General features: G+C 46.3%; 2 protein-coding genes across 2 annotated transcripts in view; both read left to right on the top strand.

Annotated features, from left to right (window-relative positions):
* LOC125939613 (splicing factor, arginine/serine-rich 19-like) overlaps positions 1-15,972 on the top strand; it is a 56,240-nt gene extending 40,268 nt beyond the window's left edge. The window contains exons 4-8 of the mRNA XM_049663000.1: positions 2,623-2,690; positions 3,410-3,496; positions 3,578-3,721; positions 11,006-11,142; positions 12,849-15,972. Coding sequence (XP_049518957.1) covers positions 2,623-2,690; positions 3,410-3,496; positions 3,578-3,721; positions 11,006-11,142; positions 12,849-15,972 — 3,560 coding nt within the window. The remainder of the gene's footprint in view (positions 1-2,622; positions 2,691-3,409; positions 3,497-3,577; positions 3,722-11,005; positions 11,143-12,848) is intronic.
* A 59-nt stretch (positions 15,973-16,031) lies between these two features.
* LOC119445300 (uncharacterized) lies at positions 16,032-20,534 on the top strand. Its single transcript, XM_049662993.1, has one exon. It carries the CDS (start codon positions 16,032-16,034, stop codon positions 20,532-20,534), a length of 4,503 nt encoding a protein of 1,500 aa, XP_049518950.1.
* The last annotated feature ends 560 nt before the right edge of the window (positions 20,535-21,094 follow it).

Genomic DNA, 21,094 nt, shown 5'->3' with positions numbered 1-21,094 from the left:
CATGAAACAATGGCTTGCTGTACTTGCAAATAAAAGATTTGTGTCAGTAACAGCCCTGTTATCTTCATTTTGCTTACCCTTGTATAGCTGTACATAAGCATAGGCCTGAGTCTTTGTCAAGTGAACTATAGCTCTCATTTTTTGTTCAGGCCTCCCTCCATTTCTTTATGGAAAAAATAAACCCGATTTGATTTAACAAATGTGTGCCGGCGTATTGATGGTTAATAATAAACACAGAAGGCTACTGTGAAGCATGGAACAACTAAAGTGGAACAATGAAATATTTAAGCCATATATACAAATTCATTTTGGCTGAGCAAAGGCACAAACCTTATTAGCACGCCGGATTTTTTGTTCTTTTTTTGAGCCCAGCTGGGAATTATGCGCGCATTGTTTTCTGGGTCTGACAAAATTTTACATTAGGTCGACACGGCATGAAACCGTATATTTGGTCACTGTCCCTTTAATTCAAAATTTTCTTTCATTTTTTTACAATTGCCCGATAATTCGGAAAATTCGAAGGCCCCTTCCGCATAAGAAAAATCTGACAAAAGGTGTAACAGTTAGAATAGGCAGCAAATTGCCCAAGAGTTGCCGTCTTCCTTTTCCACAAGGTACTATTATGACAAATATCATGTGGCCTAAACAAATACAGTGCTTGCTAAAGATATGTAGACTCTCAAGTATGCCAAAATTAGAAACAAATAAGAGTGTGAACTGCTTCGATCTGAAACCGACAGAAACGCGAGAAAAATCAAAGCTTCTGCAAGCAAAGCTTCCATTGAGGTTGCCAGTGGCGCCACCTCTTGGTTGCGACTGCTGACTGCGTCAGAGGAGCAGCTGAGTAAGCCCACTGCCCCCTTCAAGTACACTGTACCTCAGCCAATGAGCGCTGCCAAAACAGCCGGAGCCAACGTTTATTGGCCGGAGATTCGGAAGAAGGCGACAGCAGTGCCGCCAGATTTTCCATGTTTTTTTGCTTCACCCTCGGCGCTTGCCAAGGCGTCCGCTGGACCAACTCCCCCAATCTAGTACACTCCAACTGTAGTGACTAGTGAATACATTCACACACATGCTAGGACATGTGAAATTGGTTGCGGTAGTCGGACGGTCAATATGTGCAAGCTGCCAGTGAGATAGATGCGTTTGCAGCTGCATTGTAGTGTAGTGTGCCACCATTGTTATGAACTTTAAGCACAACCGCTATGACAGAATTGTCATCAAACCTGACATTCCGCTATGCAATCTTAGTTAACTGGTAGCACCAGAGGGTTAAATATAATTTCTTTTTCAGGTTGTTGATCCAATTTTTGCAGCAGCCATATGATAACTATGAGATTTAATAATAATAATTTTCATATTGCTGGTATTTTTGGCATTGAATTGATTTTACAAGTGCAAAATGATTGTTTTTCCGCTTCTTTCATTATTATTATTATTATTATTATTCCTGTCATGTTCATGCTTGGTGTTCAGCAAACTAGTGATACAGCACAAAACAACTTTGTGAACACTCAAGTACTAGTAGTAACGGTATATATATATAGTGTAGTCCAATTGTGGTAATTATAGTATTGCTTATTTCCTTGGGCATAATTTATACTTCAATTGATCATGTGGGAGAGATTTGACAAATGATTGACATTATGAGTGGACAAGCCAAATATAGTTGTGATAATATATTTTTAATATGAGGTTGCAAAGTAGAGGTACGTTGATGTTTTTGTCTACTGTTAATTTCCCAGATTTTTTCTAATGTTCCCTTCACTTTTTGTTTGAACAGGATGGATGATGCCATCTGTTCATCACACAAGTAGAAGCTTCATCGCCGCCATGGAAGCTGCTGGAAAAGTTCAAGCAGAGCCTGTTTGCAGTGTTTTGATCATCAAATGATTCTCTGTTGTGAATAAAGTAGTGTTGTAAACGGGGCTTTGTTGTGTTGTCTCGCTTTTCTTTTGCATGAAAAAAGGCTCACCATAACAAATGCATTCAAAAGATGAGCTGAGTACCCAGTTCAATGTTTCTTTGATAGTTGTACATTCTTTGAAGAGCTGCACAATTTCTTCAGCACCAAGTACCGGGGGCATGCACGAGGCAAATCTTCAACGGTGTACCTGTGCAATTTCAACAACCAGCCATCATTGTATTCCTTCAAATTTGTTTCTTGGAATTTTCTCACCTATGCCTAGATTTTAGCAACTACAATCACATAATAATCAGTGTTGCATACTCATGAATGTCCTGAAGGTTTTCCTTACTGGCAGTCATGTGAAGGCTGTAGCACTTGAATGCATTGAGTAGTAGTTCTTTTGAAAAATTTTCCTTTCAGACATGACAGGAAGCAGGTTGACAGGCCAATTTTTGGCTGTGGTAACGAGTTTGTGAAACATTGATTCAATTAAATTCTTAGTCAGCATTTGTATTGAATGTTATAAAGCATAATGGGGATCAACAGAAGTGTAGATAAGAATTTAAAGAGTTTCTTGTTTATATATTCGTTGGAGCCTCACTCTCATCTTTTTAATGCTGGCCACAGTAATCTGTGTGATGTATGTACATCAAGGAAGATGGCAGGGTATGTAGTTGTACAGTGCAAAAGAAGTGCATTCATCTTTTTTTCAGGGCGCACCGATCCCTTGACAATCATCCTCAAGGAAGACAACATGGGATTTGGACGAATGGAGATGGAAGTACGAATCCTCTAACCACTTCTGTTTTATTCTCCAGTGTTAGCTATTGACAAGGCTATACAGATTGCATTGTTTCATATAAATTTTCATATTTTTAATTGTTTAAAAGTACCATTTCCTAAATTGCAATAAAAGAACCATCTCATATTAAAGTGTGGGAATGCACCTAGCCCAATGGTAAATCTTTCATGTCTGCCAAAATGTAATCCTGCTGATGCAGTTGGTGTGGCAGTGCAGAACTTAAAACTATTGTGTATTATCTGAAGTTTACAGGCTTGAAGGAGCAAAGTTGTAATTGCTGTAATGTTGAAATCTAGACCTTGAATGACCTTGAATTTGTTGGATCACTAAACAAGTTCTTTTTTTAAGCAGCAGTGCAATATGAACATAAATGATACTCCTTTAGCTGTAGTGATGAACAGTCGTCGAACAAGTGATGTCACTGGCGCTGATGTTTCTACAAGTTGACTTATCTTCATCAACGCAACAACTGTGTTGTTGCCCTGACAAGGACAAGTTTGTTGGAACGTTTGCTCCTGCAACATCACTTGTTTGATCACTTCACTTCTTAGTTTTCCGGCAATCCTCTTGCTTTAGCTGTAGTTTTATGCTTGTAAGTTGTTTTTAATATACATTAGTTAAAGCTCTAAGGTGTAACCTTCTAGGTATTGGGGAAACTGCCTTGACACCTTTTTCTTTTCGTACTTGGGCACTTCCAGATGGACTACGCAGAGGAGACAACAGAGAAAAGGAGAACACTGGAGATTGAGAAGGAGGAGACGGAAGAGCTCAAACTTAAGTACAAGGTGACTAATGCATTCTTCACCGGCAAGCATACTCCTCTGGTCAAAGTATTGAATTGCCTATCTTTTTTTAACTCTTTCAAGGCCGTTCAAGAGAAAGAAAAGGTAGCTCAGGAGGCCTTGGCGACCCTGAAGGCCAACTTCTACTGCGACCTCTGTGACAAACAGTACACAAAGCATCAGGAGTTTGACAACCACATCAACTCTTATGACCATGCTCACAAACAGGTAGGTGTCAATCCAGCTTTGCAACCTGGAGGAAGTATAGTGCACAGGGTTTTTTATGCAAGTGCCAGTTCCTGCAATGTTACTGAAAGGAAAAGGTTGCCATTAAAAATTGTGCTTACAACATAAAGCAAATGACAAAAACGAGTGCTGACTGGCAATAGTGATGTTTATGTATGGGGAAAAATCCAACATGTATACTTGTTTTGCTACTGGCAAAAACAAAAAAAATATCAAATTATAAAAGGAACAATCGCTAAGACTACGTCATGAACATGACCTCCCTGCTTTGTGCCCGTTGGAAGTGCTGTTTCATAAAATATGCATCTACTGGCCAAAATCAGGGCTTCGTTGCTGATATTATGCATTTGGTTACCAACATAGAAGCAGCTTGCTGTGAGTACCATGCAGTCGATGACATTTGAGTGATCACTGATTGTCAAATGGCAGATAAAATAGCATTCTTGGTATCTGGAAGTGGTTGCCTGTAGACTAATGAATCTACTTCTGTGCTGTGCTGGATTACCAGCCCTATGGATTCTGGGTTTTGTAGCTTTTTCAACAGTTTTGCACTAGACATTATATAATACGAGTTCAGCAATGGTGTGTTTAGACTCTTTGGAAGATGTAATCACCTTTTTCCTTTCGTCAACAGCCCTCCATGTCTCGGCAGGCTTAAATCAAGTACAGTCAAATGCCTTCATAAAAAAGGGCCGACCCGGCGATCCTGCGGTGGCAAGATCGCCGGGTCGAGGAAGGCAGGCCCACTTCGCGCACGCTCACATACACGCACAGGTGCGCTCGCTCTCGCCTCACAGTCGCTGTGAATTTAAGCGCACCATGCGCGATGCTGCCGCTTTGCATTCCGTCGTGGTGGAGAAGGTGCTTCCGGTTGCTGCTCGCGCAAAAATGACAAAATTTGGGGTGAAATCTCTAGGTGGTCGGTGGGGAAAAATTATTTCGAGGGGGTCTGCCATTGCCACTTCATTACGTAGAAGTCTCAAATACATGTGCTTCTATGGAGTAATGGCAGGGAATAGAAAAACTTTGTTATATCCATGAATTCATTATATGGAGGTTCATTATAAGCAGGGTTAACTGTAGTTCATTCTATTGATCTTGTAGTGGTGCTGCCAACAGCAGTGGTGCCACTGTCCAACAGAAGAAGAAGACTGGATAGCCTACACACTGTAGTACACTCCATGATCTAACGCGGAACGAGGATGCCTTAATAAATGTGGGCAGCTTCACAACACCGGCCTCCTACGAGCCTTTTCTTGAGACAGAAAGTACTTATCTATTTGCAACTGAACTGCTTTTTATTATTATTTTTAACTGACTCGTCGCAGTGGCTTGGTGGGTATGGCATTTTTCAGCTGAGCATAAGGTTGTAGGAGTGCATTACTAGCCGGAATGAGAAGGCTTTAATAAATGTTGGCAGCTTCACAACACCGGCCTCCTAAGAGCCTTTTTTTGGAGGTTGAAAGTACTGATCTATTTTCAACTGAACTGCTTTTTATTAAGTTTTTTCAGAATAATCACAGTGGCTTGATGGCCATGGCATTTTGCATCTGAGCACAATATTGTGGGTTTGATTCCCAGCTGTGGAGGCCAAATTTTGACAGGGGCAAAATGCAAAAACGCTTGGATACCGTGCGTTAGGTGCACGTTAAAGAACACTAGGCAGACAAAATTAATCCGGAGTCCCTCTCCCACTACACCATGCCTCATAGTTGGATTGTGGTTTTGGCACATATATATATATATATATATATATATATATATAATTTTAACCTGTTAATTACAATCAAGACTGCAACTGCATCAATGCTTAACTAGAGAATTGATCATTCTGTTTGCTATTTGTCATATTGCCCACTTACCGCGATGGCTCAGTGACTATGGCATTCTGCCACTTAGCACGAGGTGGTGGGTTCAATGCCTGGTGGCAGCAGCCACATATCTGGGGGGTAAAATGCAATAACGTTCATGTACTACTTGGATTTAGCTGCCCGTTCTAGATCCCTGGGTTGTCATATTTAATTCGAAGCCCTCCACTATCGCATCTCTCATTGCTTGTTCGTTGATTTGGTATGTTAAACTCCACAAAGCAATTAATCAATCAACACGTTGCCGGCCACCACCTTGAATACGAAAGTCACACTAATAGGACATAGGTTTAACATTTAACATATTGCCACGAGATAGTGAAGGGGCTGCTACTGTAGGTCGAACGAAGACGATGGCGGCGAAGTAGCCAGAGGCGCGCGACGGCCTTGCATCCGTCGCCGCTGCTTGTCTAAACCTTGTATATAGCAATACTCCCTAAATAAATGTTATCCCCGTAACATCTTTTGGTGGAGGTGCTTGGTAAACCTGTCAACGTGCCGGCTCCGTCAACCAAGCACGGAACTTTGAAGCGGTTGCCATCTTGGTTGCTCCGCGATTACCAGTGTAGTGCCGACGATGCAGCAGCCACCGGCTCCTGTGATTCTTTTGCACCCACAAGACCCGGGAACCTTTTCTGGCACAGATGGCTTGGATGTCGAAGACTGGATCGACATGTACGAATGCGTCAGCAACTGCAACAGGTGGGACCCCACGGTTATATTAGCCAACGCGATATTCTATCTGAAAAGAATGGCACGCCTGTAGTACCGGACGCATGAAGATCTTACATATTGGGACACTTGCAAGGCGAAGCTGCGTGAGTTGTTCGGCAGATCATTTGGCCGACAGCAGGCCGCTAAAAAAGAGTTGGGATCTCGTATCCACATGACCACTGAATCGTTCGTACATACAGGACGTACTGGGCCTTTGTCAAAAAGTTGACACAAAAATGGCCGAAGATGACAAGATATCGCATATTTTGAAAGGAATAGCCAACGACGCGTTTAATCTGCTGGTGTGTAAGGACGGTATGACGGTCGACGCCATATTTAAGGAATGCCAGCGCTTTGAACAAGTGAAGAGTCGCCGCATCACCCGCCAGTTCCTTCTGCTACCTAACACCGCCGCTACATCATCATGCGAAGACCCACCGACGCGTGTACAGGCTACAGCGTCAGAAGATGTAACACGTATTGTCCGCCGTAAACTCTAAGCTCTAGCTCCTACGGCCATTCTTCCAGACGTTCAGTCAGCCAACCTGTCCACCGTGTCACTCATACAAGCAATCGTCTGCCAGGAGTTCGCAAACATGGGATTATCATCGGCCGTCTGTTCCATCCATACATCCGAACTTACCCCTGAAAATGTCACCCTGAACCAGGTCTACCCTTCGCGCTACACAAACCCGGCTGACTGGAGGACAGCAGACGACCGACCCATATGTTTCAACTGCTCTCGCGTGGGACACATTGCCCGTCACTGCCGCAGTAGCTGGTGTCGCCTTCAAACTGGAGCACTGGATCTTGGCGTCGTCCTGGAGGCAACATTCGACGGTTTTCCCCTCGCTCCGATGCACATGCTTTCGAAGCTTCCGATGCCGCCGTTCCACACTCCAGGTTTAGCCGCTCACCGTCCCCACAAGGCCCTCGATCTCGATCACCACGACCATACCGGTCATCGTCCCCTGCACAGCCTGGCACCTACGCTCCGGAAAACTAAGCTGTGCAGCTCCCGAAGGTGACGCTGCATCAGTGACCCGATATACAAATCCTCTGTTGACTGTACCTATGCGCCGAAACCTTCTGGACATTCAAGTGGACGACGTCACTGTTACGGCCCTCATAGACACCGGAGCCCAGATTTCAATAATGAGCGCTACTTTCCATACTCAGCTCAGCAAAGTGATTATGCCCACAATTCAGAGCACAGTACGGGTCGCTGATGGCAGCTCGTCTGCCGTTCTTGGTATGTGCACCGCTTGAGTGTGCATTGCTGGCCATCAGACCATTGGTTTGTTTGCCATGCTTGCAAAGTGTCCCCACGACGTGATCCTCGGCCTAGACTGTCTCTCGACGCACTCAGCCCTTATCGACTGCTCCACAGGTTTCCTTCAACTGGAACTCCCTTTTCACGCCCACGTACTATCGGACACTCCCAGCCGCTTATGTTCTGTCGAGTTCCTCCACCTGCCACTATAAGCCTCCACGTGCATGCCATTAAGTCCCTCTCCTCCTGTGTGCGATGGTGAATACATTGTTTCCCCGATTCTCAATGTGGTCTTGATGCACTCTGTCGTTCTCCCGCACACTGTGGTTACCGTACGCGACAACACAGCCTGCCTGCTGCTTTTGAACTTTGGTGTTTTTACCCACATGCTACCTGCTGGTATCGCGCTTGCCACTGTGTCGTCGTTGCAGGAATGCGCAATTTCTGTGTTAGCCGTCGACAGCCCTCGAACTGTTTCCGGCTCTCTCACAGCCACCTCGTCGCTATGTGCCAATTTCGAGAAAATGATAGCAGTCGACCTCCCGCATAGGCAAGCAGAAGATCTTCGCCGGGTCTTGCTGTCGTATTGCGATATCTTTGATCTCGAAAATCGGCCTTTAGGCCAGACAACAGTTGTTCAGCACTCCATCCACACCAGTGATGCTCAACCGGTTCACCGGCGCCCTTATCACGTTTCCGCTGCGGAACGCGCCATAATCCAAAAGCAAGTCGATAAAATGCTGGCCAAGAACATCATCGAACCGTCCTCGAGTCCTTGGGCTGCTCTTGTTGTGCTGGTCAAAAAAAAAGGACAACACCTGGAGATTTTGTGTTGGTTATCGACACCTCAACAAGGTCACGAACAAGGACATCTGTCCCTTGCCCCGTATCGACGACGCACTCGACTGTCTTCACGGCGCCCAATATTTCTTGTGTATTGACCTTTGCTCAGGTTATTGGCAGATTGCTGCTGACCCACTGGACCGCTAAAAAACCGCATTCGTAACTCCCGATGGCCTCTATCACTTTAAAGTGATGCCTTTCGGCCTTTGCAATGCGCTGGCCACATTCGAGCGCATGATGGATTCGCTTCTTCGTGGCTTGAAATGGTCAACCTGCTTGTGCTACCTTGACGATGTCATTGTTTTTTCGCCAACATTTGACAGCCATCTTCAGCGCCTCTCCATAATTTTCGAGGTATTCCGCAATGCCAGTCTCCAACTCAATGCCTCAAAATGCCGTTTTGGACGCCGTGAAATAACCGTACTTATCCATCTCATCAACGCGACAGGCGTCCAGGCCGATCCTGAAAAAGTTCGCGCCGTGCAGCATTTTCCTGTACCTTGTTCGGCTAAAGACACACGCAGTTTTATAGGATTGTGCTCCTATTTCCACGTTTTATTCGTAATTTCGCCGACATTGCGCATCCCCTTACTGCGCTCCTAAAGAAGACGTTGCTTTTACATGGGGCTCACCCCAAGCTACTGCCTTTTCGGCGCTTATAGATGCCCTCACGACTTCCCCTATTTTAGCACATTGATCCGACAGCACCGACGGAACTTCGCACAGATGCCAGCGGCCATGGAATTGGTACCGTCCTCGCTCAGCGTCAGAGCGGCCACGACTGTTATTGCGTACGCTAGCCGCCTCCTGTCCGCACTGTACAAGAATTACTCCATCACGGAACGAGAGTGTTTTGCTCTTGTCTGGGCTGTCGCCAAATTTCATCCCTACCTGTTTGGCCGCACCTTTACCGTCGTAACTGATCATCATGCCCTCTGTTGGCTTTCTTCGCTCAAAGACCCTACAGGCCATCTTTGTCGTTGGGCTCTGCGCCTCCAAGAATACTTGTTTTCAGTGGTGCACAAGTCCGGTCAGCTTCATCAAGATGCACGTCACCGAGCAAGACACGGACGCCTGCGTCTTGTCTATCTCGGACCTCGTTAATATACGGTTCGAACAACGCCGCGACTCAGCTTTACGGTCTATCATTGACCGTCTCAACTCCGCCACACCCGACCCTTCACTCCACTTGTTCTTCCTTCAGGACGGCACCTTATACCGCCAGAATATGCATCCTGAGGGCCCTGAACACCTCCTTGTCGTGCCTGCCCATCTGGAGTATGATATCCTTCGCCAGCTTCACGATGAGCCCACTGCTGGTCACCTTGGTGTCACCCGCACTTATGATCGCGTCAGGCGCCGTTTCTTCTGGCCTGGTCTTTATCGCTCTGTCCAATGATATGTCGCTAGCTGTGACAAATGCCATTGCCGCAAGAGGCCAGCTATGTTACCTGCCGGTCTGCTTCATCATATAGACATTCCCGCCGAACCGTTCTTTCATATTGGGCTTGACCTTCTTGGCCCCTTTCCAACCTCGACATCAGGCAACAAGTGGGTTGCCGTCGCGACCGACTACGCCACGCGATACGCCGTTACCCATGCCCTCCCAACCAGCTGCGCTACGGATATCGCGGACTTTCTCCTTCATGACCTCATCCTACATCATGGTGCTCTTCGACAGCTTCTGACCGATCAACACCGATACTTGTTGTCTCGTGTCATCGATGACATCCTTCGTTCCTGCTCTAAGCTCACAACTGCTTATCACCCGCAAACGAATGGACTCACAGAGCGCCTGAACCGAACTGTGACCGATATGCTTTCAATGTACGTCTCCGCCGATCACCACGATTGGGACGCTACTTTGCCGTACATTACTTTCGCCTATAACTCGTCCCGACATGACACCACTGGCTACTCCCCATTTTATCTCCTGTATAAACGCGAACCTTCTCTGCCTCTCAATACTTTACTTCCTGTCAGCTCAACCACCACGTACGTTCGCGACGCCATAGCGCGCGCCGACACAGCTTGCCAGATCGCTCGTGAACAGCTCACAGTGTCTCAGGCTTCCCAAAAAGCCCTGTATGATAGTCGCCACAGAGACGTTTCTTACTCCCCAGGCACCCTCGTGCTACTGTGGTCTCTGTCCCGCCGCATCGGTCTCTCTGAAAAGCTATTGTCCCGCTACGATGGTCCTTACAGGGTGCTACGTCAAGTCGCCGACGTTACGTATGAGATCGAGCCAGTCAGTGCCGTCTACGCCCCCGCCTTCTGCTATCGTGCATGTCTCGAGATTTAAGCCGTGCGTAACTGGACCCTCTGGTCCGTCGTAGCAAGCACCGGGTCGGCGCTATCGCCCCGGGGGGGTAGTGCAACGAGACAGTGAAGGGGCTGCTACTGTCGGTCGGACAGAAGACGACGGCGACGAAGTAGCCAGAGGCACGCGACAGCCTTGCATCCGTCGCCGCTGCTTGTCCAAACCTTGTATACAGCAATACTCCCTAAATAAACGTTATGCCCGTAACAATATGCTTCACTGACTAGTAATCTAAATGGCTGATGCAGAGACTCAAGGAGCTCAAGCAGCGGGAGTTTGGACGCAATGTGCTGTCCAAGGTGAAACGTGAGGACAAGGGCCGTGAGAAGGAGCAGCGACGTCTCCAGCATTTGGCAGAGCTAAGAGCTCATGTGGCAGTGATACGGTGAGCACTGCTTTTCTTCTTCACTGCTAGCCTTAGGCACGCTTTCTCCTAAGGTATGAGGAAAGTTTAATTGAAATGTTGATTTGTTTCTTCGGAACATAATTATGTGGCCAGTGTGTGAGCAGAATTAGCATCAGTGTTGTGCTATAGTGTCTACCCCAAAGTTCTTTAGTGGTGCTGTGAAAGATCAAAGCACCATGACTATATATTGAATTACATCTACTGTGGAGTAACTATTCTGGTGCTGATTCAATACCCCTGCTGAACCTGATAGTATCGTGTCAGCTGCAGATTTCTGCTATTCACCTACATTTCCCGCTCTCCCAATAAAGTGAAACTTGGCATCAAAAAACTTCAGGGAACCTGAAGAAAGTGTTCACTCAAATTGAAGTCTATGTGGGGGATTCTGTAAAGGTTTGCTCATCTGAACAGTAGTTATTCAGCGGAACTGATAGTTGGGCGAGTTCATACTGAAATATTTAGCACGCACAATCTTGTTGCCACCGAATAAAAGAAAGCTTTGCCAATCAGGTAACAAGGCTAGCTTCAGTGGGATTCCCGGAACTTATTATTGGCAGAGCGGTTGAAAAAGTAATTATGATTGTAAAGGATGTACAACCCACAGATTCAAGGAACAGGCATAGCACGAAGATGAAGCGCCTTGCGGTTGTGCATTATGTCCATTATTTTTCTCATGGCCTAAAGAATGTTGGTAGCCGGGTATGGCATTGAAGTGGTTTTCAGCGCTCCTAGCAAGGTGCAAAAACTGTGCTTCAAAAAAGTTTGACAATAGGGTAAGAAAATGCAGCTGCGGTCTAAAAGAAGATCAAAAATTTACAAAATGCAGAATAGGTGTTGTGTACTGGCTTCTGTTAACCTGTGGCAACATGTACATAGGACAAACCGGTCGGTGCACAAACACCTGTCTAAAAGAACATCAACTTTCTCTCGGTAAAGAAAATCATTCGCACTTGTCTAACCACTTTAATCTATGTCTTTGTGATCCAGTATTTTTTGACACTGATATTTTGTTTTCAGATAAGAACTAACACGTGAAATAACAGAAGCGTTTCATATCAAAAGGTGTGCTGAAAAATCACTGACAAAGAATTTGCATTCTTGAATACCGGTTGAACCTTTGTACTGTGTTTCTGTATATACTGATAACTCTTTTTGCACATGCTCAGTGCAGATAGCTGGTGCATTTATGTTCTGTCTCTTTCCAAAAAATAAACAGGTTTGAGTAAGCACTCGTGTTTCCACCTTCACTGTGTCCTTGTCTATTGTGTGCGTTAAATATTTCACTATGAATAGTTCATTCAAATATGTATTTTATAGCGACGTAAAAACACAAAGTGTTTCTTATTAGGAAGAAAAGGAAAACGAAGTATTAGAAGAGCAAGCGCTAGTCACAAACGAGTAACTTCTGCTTCGTCGGAATAAATTCCAGGAAGACGTGCTGTGTCTCATTTGAGAGTACTGTCCGTCCCCTATGATGGGGCCTGGTCTATAATTGGAAGGCCTGCATATTTACAAATGTTTCACTGTGTTTGCTATATTTATTAACCATCAGTTGAGTGTTCAAGTAAATACATGCCCAAGTTTACTCATTCCTAAACTAAAGAATTAGCTCTTCATGTTTATTTTTTATGATGCTGGTGTGCTGACTCTCTCTCTAAAAAATAATTGCTGTTTCTTTGCTATAGGGGACCCAGCGAAATGGGAACTGGAGAAAAGTTTAGAGGACGTTTCCAGCAGCTGGACTACGTTGATGAAACAAAGCCACAAGCATCATCACAGTTTCCCACTCTCTATGACAGTGACGAATACCAGCAGGACACCAATGAATGCCAGCAAGACATCAATGAATGCCAGCAAGACATTGATGAAAGCCAGCAGGAAGCCGATGAAAACCAGCAGGAAGCAGATGAGAGCCAGCAGGATGCCGATGAAAGCCAGCAGGATGCCGACGAAAGCCAGCAGGACTCCAGCAATGCCAATTCATGTGACGATGAAATCAATGCGAAAAAGGAACTAGACCTTGACAGCCAAGCTCAGAGTCCACCAGGAAGTGTTCCAGAACACAAAGAAGAAGCAAGCATCCCACAAACAACATTCTTTGCTGATTCTAACATATTTGAACTGCCACCACTGCCTAGTGAGATTCCCTTTCCCACCGACATTCCACCTCCCCCACCCCCACCTCCATTTTTAATTCTTACCCTTTTAGACCCTGGTCGAGAAAAGTACTCGCCAGAAGAGCCTACACCTGCTCTTCCAGAGCCTGCTCTACCTCAATTGCCACAACCTACGGTGCCCGACTTGCCACAGCCTTCAGTGTCCGAGCTGCCACAGCCCTTGGTGTCCGAGGTGCCTCCACCTCCTGCCCCACCTACGGAGGCACTCTTGCCTGCAATAGAGCCACCCCTCATCGAGGAGTCCAAGTCTAAGCTGCTCATTGGCAAAGCATTGGCAAAGAAGCGACTCATCGCATTCTCTTTGACTTCAAACCAGCCCCTGCAGAAAGCCCTCGAAGTGAAGAGGAAGAGGGCAGCTACTACAATCACAAAGCCAGTCAAGGGTGCCTTGTCATTCAGCTTTGCTCAGAAAAACATTGGAAAAGTGGCACCCATTTCAAGTGCACTGTTCAAGGAAGACGATGACCAGCCTGATAAGGAAGGCCCAGAAGTGACTGCTGCAGCTACAACAAGTGAAGAGGCACAGCCGGGTGATGCTACAAGTGCTGAAGAACCTGAGAAAAACGGGAAGCCATTCACCGAACCTGAGCAACAGGAAGACAGGAACTTTTACTTTGTGTCCCCTCCCAAGAGGTTAAGGGTGAAGCCAAAGTTCGAATTTGTGAAGTTTTTGAAGAGTGATAAGTTTGAGCTCAAGCTTCCTGATGATGCAGTGGAAGGAGTTCCAGAGAAAAAAATTAAAAATGAGTCAGAGGATGCAACCAAGAAACTAGTTGATGCCACAGGCAGTAAAGCAGATTCTGAAGAAAGTCATGGAGATGCGAAGAAAAAGCAGCAGCCTTCTAAAGTTAGTGACAGGAGTGAAGGGTCTGCCAAAAGTAAGACAGAGTCTCTCGATGTCTCATCTCGAAATGGCAGGAAGAAGAAAGAAAGTGCAACTAGTGGTTCCAAAACAGAAAAGGATTGCGGCAGAAGTCCTCGCAGCGGTAAGCACTCCAGAGACAGGAAAAGTCGTTCCCGTGAACGTAAAAGGAGTTGTTTAAAAGACAAGAAACGAAGCCAATCAAGGGAGCGAAGGAGAAGTAGATCCAGGGATCGACGAAAGGGGCAATCACGAGAGCGCCACCGCAGCCGTTCCACACGAGATAAAAAGAGGAGCAGTTCCAAGGATGGAAAGCAAAGTCGCTCTAGAGACAAAAAGGCAAGCCATGCCAAGGACACAAGAAGGAGCAGGTCGAGGGAGCGGCAGAGGAGCAAGTTCAAGGATAGAGGCAAAGACAGAGACACTCATAAGACTGGGAAAGAAGCCAAGCAGCGGTCACTGAGCAGGGAGCGAGTAAGTCACTCAAAGGGCCATGCAAGAAGCAATGCTGACAGTCAGAAGAAAAAAGAGATGTCAACAGATTGCAAGAAAAGTGAAGAAAAGCATGCCACTACTAATGACCATAAGAAGGAGGACACAGTACGGATGGAAACAGCAAGTGCAGAGCCACAGGCTTCGAGTCCAGAGGCACCTCTGGATGATGGCACTACAGAAGCAATGAATGGTGAGGAATCTCATAATGCAGAAGAAGAGAAGGCTGCTAGAGGGCCCAGACATTTGCCAGAAACCACTTGCAAGCAAGACAAAAAGCAAGCTTTCGATTTGACCATTTTGCAAACTGCATGTCATAAAAAACCTGATGAAGCAGGTGAATGCTTAGAAAAAAAGGAGCTAGTGATAAACCTGATGTGCAAGGACAGCCCACTCGATACTCTTGGAGAAGCAGACAGTTTTGACAGTGCAGACATGTTTCAGCGTTCACCATGTAAGCTTTCAACAGTGTCGACTGAGAAGGTGTCACTTTGTGACGACAAAATTGAGACTCGTGACGAAATTGCTGAGCAACACAATTTTTTAGCAACCTGCTCTGTCAAGTTGGATGAAAGTGACAGTGAGAGCAAACTTTGCCAGAAGCCGAAGTCTGATTCCCCATCACAGATATGCATTGACAAACTGTTGCCTGAAGAAGCACAGAAAACTCATGAAGACACAGGAGCAATTGGTCAGAAACAACTTGAAAGTCAAACTGAGAAGCTTAAGGAAGCTAGTGATGACTCTGGAAGTTGTGATGATCCCATTAAGGCACAGCAGAAGTTCTTAGAGGAAATAGAAGCTATCAAGAAAAGCACCCTTGTGGCAGTGCAGAGACAGAACTCGGAAAGCAAGAAGGAAGTTTCAGGAAATAACAGAAAAGATAGCAAAGCAAGTAAACTGAAGAAGCCAAAGCCTGAAAGTACAGAGTTACCAACCGTGGACCTCATAGCCCCTCTCAAGGCGAAAACTGCCAAGGCAGCTAAGGAGAAACGGAAGACCACAAAAGACAAGCCACAGGAAAAGAAGAAAAAGAAACGAAAGATGAGGCCTAAAGCATCTAGTTCGCGCTCATCATCATCATCATACTCCTCATCATCATCATCTTCAAGTTCATCACGTAGCAGCAGTTCAGGCACGAACGTAGCTCAAGCAGTTCAGGCAGTGGCTCAGACTCTGAGAGTTCCAGCAGCTCGTCTTCTTCCAGCTATAGTTCAAACAGCTCTAGCAGCTCATCATCTTCATCCTCTTCTTCTTCGGAGTGCCCTCAGAAACTGAAGAAAAAGAGGAAGAAACTGATGCTGAAGTCCAAGATGCTTAAGAAAAAAATGGCTAGAATGGCAAAGAAGGCACAGACTGCCAAGACTGTGCAAGCACGTGCCACCATGCTCACACAGACTGCTGGCATTGATAGCATACTGACCATAAGCAAGCAAATAACCCAGACCACACAGCATTCAGGCAGTACACTCCACATTGGCAGTGTGTCACATGATGCACGCACAGCTGAAGACTCAAAACCACCACAGGAGCTTGTCAAGAAAATTAGTGCTTCAAGAGGTTCCACCAAGCAAGTTATCGTGAAGGAGGCATCAAAAGCTGACAAAGATTTAAATTTGGTAATGACCTTTGACCTTGAGCCAATTAAACCTGCATATGATGCACAAACAAGCAAGCAAGCTTTGGATAAGCTGCAACAGAGCTGCAGTGGTGAAGGTTTGGAAGAACTGTCCTCAAAGAATGTCGCTGATGTCCCCTGTGAACTCAAAGATCAACATTTGAAAATTGAAAAAAATGCATCTGATGTGGACAAAGCATGTATTGGTGCTGCAGATGCTCCCAGCAAGACTACAGTGCATTCTAAAAGTTCACATAAAAATAAAGTTGATACTGAAGCCAAGAAGCTTGATTCTGTTGCTACTAAAGTTAATACAAGTGGCCCAGCCAAGGGAACTTGTGAAACTTCAACCAAAAAAACTGTTGAGATGCCTTCAAGAAAGAGTCCCTGCAATGCCATTGCCGAGCGCCGTAGCAGTGCAGAGCACCACATTGAGTGCCCTGTTAGTGCTGAGCGCCGAGATAGCACCGAGCACAGTGATACAAAAAAAGACCAGAAGGACTGCCCACCAAGCAATCGCCGGCCTACGAGTGATGACAAAGCAACCGAGAAACTTGACAGCAAGAGAAGTAAGGAGCATAAAAGGAAGAGTGAACCATCTCCAAGTAATGAGCCTGCATGTAAGAAAAGAGCCTTCGAGCAGGATGCACCAAGAGCAAACAAGGTTGATAGCAGAGGAACCAGTCATCGATTGCCTAAGTCCAATACCACTACTGCAGGGCATAGGAGGTCTGTTACAAAGCAGGAGAAGACCAAAAAGAAAAGAACAAAAAAGGAACACCAAGAAGGAGCAAAAAAAGTAAAGGAAGAGGCCATTTTGTACCCAAAAGAGAAAGAGAGACTTAAAGGTGAAGCTTTAGAAAAAGCACGGAAAGAAGGCAGCGACTGCATCAAAGTGAAAACAGCTGATCGAAAGAAAGAAATCAGCTGGCCTATGAGTCTTATTAGATATACTAACAGCGAACCATTTATTTCATATGGCTGCAACCGTACTTATGCCAAGATCAGTGTAGCATTTGTAAAGAAGGAGAAAAGGACTTCCGTAGCTAGTAATCCTGAGGAAAAAGAAAAGAAAGACATCCGCGAAGTGCCAAAAGATTCTGCAAAAAAGGACGGCTGTTGTAGAGCACACAAGTCGAAAAAGGAAGTACCGCTGGATGCTCCAGATAGAAAGAAAGTAACGTCACCTTCTAGGGAAGCAGTAAAGGAATCAGATGTCACTGACCATCTATCTCCCGACCTCAATGCAATGTCAGGACTTCAGGCTTTGCAGTGCCTGTACGATAGCATGGACAGTCCAGAAGTGCCAGCAAAGGATCTGGACTCTGAAAATGAAATAAGTCACTCCAAGGCTGATCAGGAGGATGTGCCTGAAGAAACGGCAATCAGCGATCAGTGGGCAAACACAGAGTTGGATGCAGCCACACATTGCAGTGTTCAAACCACACTAACCAATTCAGAAGCTCTTGGTGCAACACACCACTCAAAAGGTACTGTGCCAAAAACCCCAGAGTGTGAACCACCAAAAGTGAACACGGAGGTGTCATCAAAATCACCACTTGCTGTACCAGAAAAGACAGAATCATTGCTAGACAAAACAGAATTGACAACTGAACCTGAAACGACAGTAGAAAGTGCAGAAAAAGAAGCTGCTAAGGAACATAAACGGGAGGATGAAGGAAAAAACAGTAGCACGGAAAAACAAGTCAGTAATGAACCAACTCGTCCAAGAAAATGTTTTATGGAGGATAAAGTTTTATGCTCTGGTCAGGAAGAGGTCAGGCTGCCGGAGATAGAGAAAGAAGGGAACGTGCCCTCACCTAATGCTATGAATGTTTCTGATGATATGGAAAGAGCCATAAAAACTGTAGCTGAGAATCGCGAACCCCAAGTGGGAACCACCATGAAAGCAGAAGAGCCAAAGGAAGATGTAGCTGTCGCTGCCAGCCCAAGCATGACTGCTTTGCCAGAGGAATTAGTGTGCATGGAAACCAGTCAGATGACACCACTTGGTGCTGACAAGGACTTGACCTCTGAATATGAAAAGTTCATGGAACAGCTCAACCTCGGAAGTTGTATTGAAGTTGAGGTAGCACAGGAAGTTGAAGTGCCTAGTGAAGATGCTCTTGAGCCGCCTGAGCAAGCTCCAGCTGTCATCAGCGCAGCACCAGCTGAAGGCAAGAACGAACTGGATCCTGTGTTCACTATCCCAATGCAGACTTTACTGGTAGCTTCATTGCAAGATGATTTATCTCAGGTGCCTGTTGAAGACATTGGAGCCCTTGATGTGGCTTGTGAGAGTGAAGTCAGCAGCTCTCCATTTTTACCATCTGTGCCACCACCTCCGGCACCTGTACCTGCACCTAGTCCAGCCATTACATCTGCCCTTGGTGCAATTACTTACCTTTCCTGTGTTGGTTCCGCTGGTGCAGACAGTCAAGCATCTTGTGTTCTTGCTCCCATTGGGTCCATTGTTTCTGCTGGGATTCCCATTACTTCGTCATTGTCATTATCAGCTCCTGCCTCACATATTACACATATATCATCAGTTGCTGCTGAAGCTCCAATTCCTGTCCCTGTTCTGGCAGCTCCTGTTGCTATGCCAGCCCCTGTGTCTTCAATAACGTCTTTTCAGTCCTCTGTGCCACTTGCTAGTTCCAGTCCACAGCTAGTGTCATCTGCTATTGCAGCTACAAGTACACCTGTGCCTGTTTCAAATTCACCTGCCTCCTCAGATTCTTCTAAAAGCATTGTGCATACAATTTGTTCATCTAGTGATGTTTCTCTTTCACCAAGCCAACCTTCTTCATCCAAGAGGTTGCACAGGAAAAGGCACAGTGAGATTGCCAGAACGTCTACTAGTGCTGAGGAAATTCCGCCGTCTCCTCCTACAAAGAAAGATTCAAAACACAGCTTGCATAAATCTGCATCCCAAAAGCCAGAACTGCCTGCCCAGCCAGAAGTTTTCAGTAGCAAGAGTATGTTACGGCCCATCATCACCAAAGTTCAGGCGAATTCTGAGCCAAGAATGCAGTCAGCCACTCCTCAGATCTTACAGGCAGAAAATGTAGATGGCTTAGAATGTTTTCCTGCTGAGCAGTCAGCACCAGAGGTCGGCGCTGAGGTAGAAGTTGGAAGTGATGTCTGCACCGAGGATCAGGTGAAGTTTCCATCGTCAGATGACATGTTTGTAACCATTGTGAACACTGAAGATATATGCCTTGCTGCTGTCGAGGAAGTGGCATGTTCATCATCGGATGACCTTGGCAGCGGCTTGGCAGTGCCTGCAGAACAACCCGAAGAGAAAGAAAGCTCCCCGCCACCGCCTCCTCCACCGCCTCGTCACTTGCGGTTCAAGAAACGCAAAGGATCATCATCTGTGACCTCGTCCAGCTCTGTAGAAGTGCCACCACAGCCACCTCCACGACCACCTGTTCGTTGCTTGGTGTTCCCTCCCCCACCTGCAGGTATTCTCTTGCTAGCCGGCAGGGGCACCCTCTCAAATAAGCCAAAGAAATCTGTTACTTTTGCTGATGGCATCCCGCCAGGCAAAGAACCACCATCTAGAGGTGGTGCCCCATCACCACCACCTCCTCCACCACCACCTCCTTCACCACCGCCTCCTCCACCACCACCTCCTCCACCACCGCCACCTCGTGAACGCAAACACCGCACGAAGTTCAAGGTTATCATACCATCATCTGTAGCCGACTCCCTGCCGCCGCCCCCACCTCCCCCAAAACGACCACCACCACCACCGGCTGCAACGGCACCTGCTCTGGCCACTGCTTCAGCAGTGGCTGCGGCAGTGGCTTCAGCAGCCGCCCCTACTCGCCCTGTTGCTGTGGAAACCGTGGCTGCTGCCTACCCGCAGTACCAGGTGCATTTGCCCCAGCAGGCCTACCCAGCTGCAGGATACACCATCCCATATAGTAGCTACCCAGCAGCAGGCTATGCATACACAGCCACAACACATTTGGGGCAGACAGTAGCTTACACCTACGCACCTGGCCAGGCGGCTCTCCAAGCTATGCCCATGCAGCAGGTGCCTCCTCAGCAGCACCTCTATGGCAGTGCTACTGCTGCTTCCTACGTGTACCACCCACACCAGATTGTACAGGCTGGTCCAGTTGTGATGCAGCCTCAACAGCTGCAGCAGGCACACCTTCCACCACCACCACCACCACCTGTGGGCCTGCTACCCTCCAGGCCACCCACATAGCATTCTCGTGCTCTTCAGGACATTGTGCACACCAGTGACTGCTTCTCAAGAAAGATACTGTGTGTTGTGGCATTAGGTGGCACAAAACAGGACCTCCTAAGGAGCAAAGGCTCTATTGCGGGCTCAAGTCATGGGTGCTTGCCATTTTCTTGGATTATGTGTAGCTCTGTGGACAGCTGAGTCAAGAGCTCAAAACATATTTGTTACATTGTCTTCACAGTGAATGTTTTACCTGAGGCTGGTGTTCCAGCTTTCATTTGGCACAAGGTGCATGTCACTTAGCTTTTGCTTACAGTATACACCATGAACATCAAGCATTGAACATCATTATAAATTGTTAAGTATGCTTATTGTTATTCGTAGAATAAATGAAGTATTCTTGTGGAATGATTTGCTTCGTAGTGTAATATTGTGGAAGTTGGCTTTGGTGCAGTGAAAAAGTGAGTGCACTACACAGAACAGGAGCAGCAAACATCAATTGTAACAGTGTTGAAGTGTGTTCCATGCCCACACTGTATGGTATACATTGATGAGGTTTCACATTCAGAAGCTACACCTGG

The sequence above is a fragment of the Dermacentor silvarum genome, chromosome 1 (genome assembly GCF_013339745.2).
Source record: "Dermacentor silvarum isolate Dsil-2018 chromosome 1, BIME_Dsil_1.4, whole genome shotgun sequence".
NCBI classification, from domain to species: domain Eukaryota; kingdom Metazoa; phylum Arthropoda; class Arachnida; order Ixodida; family Ixodidae; genus Dermacentor; species Dermacentor silvarum.
Note: the sequence above shows the minus strand (reverse complement) of the source record. Positions and strands in the feature narration are given on the sequence as shown.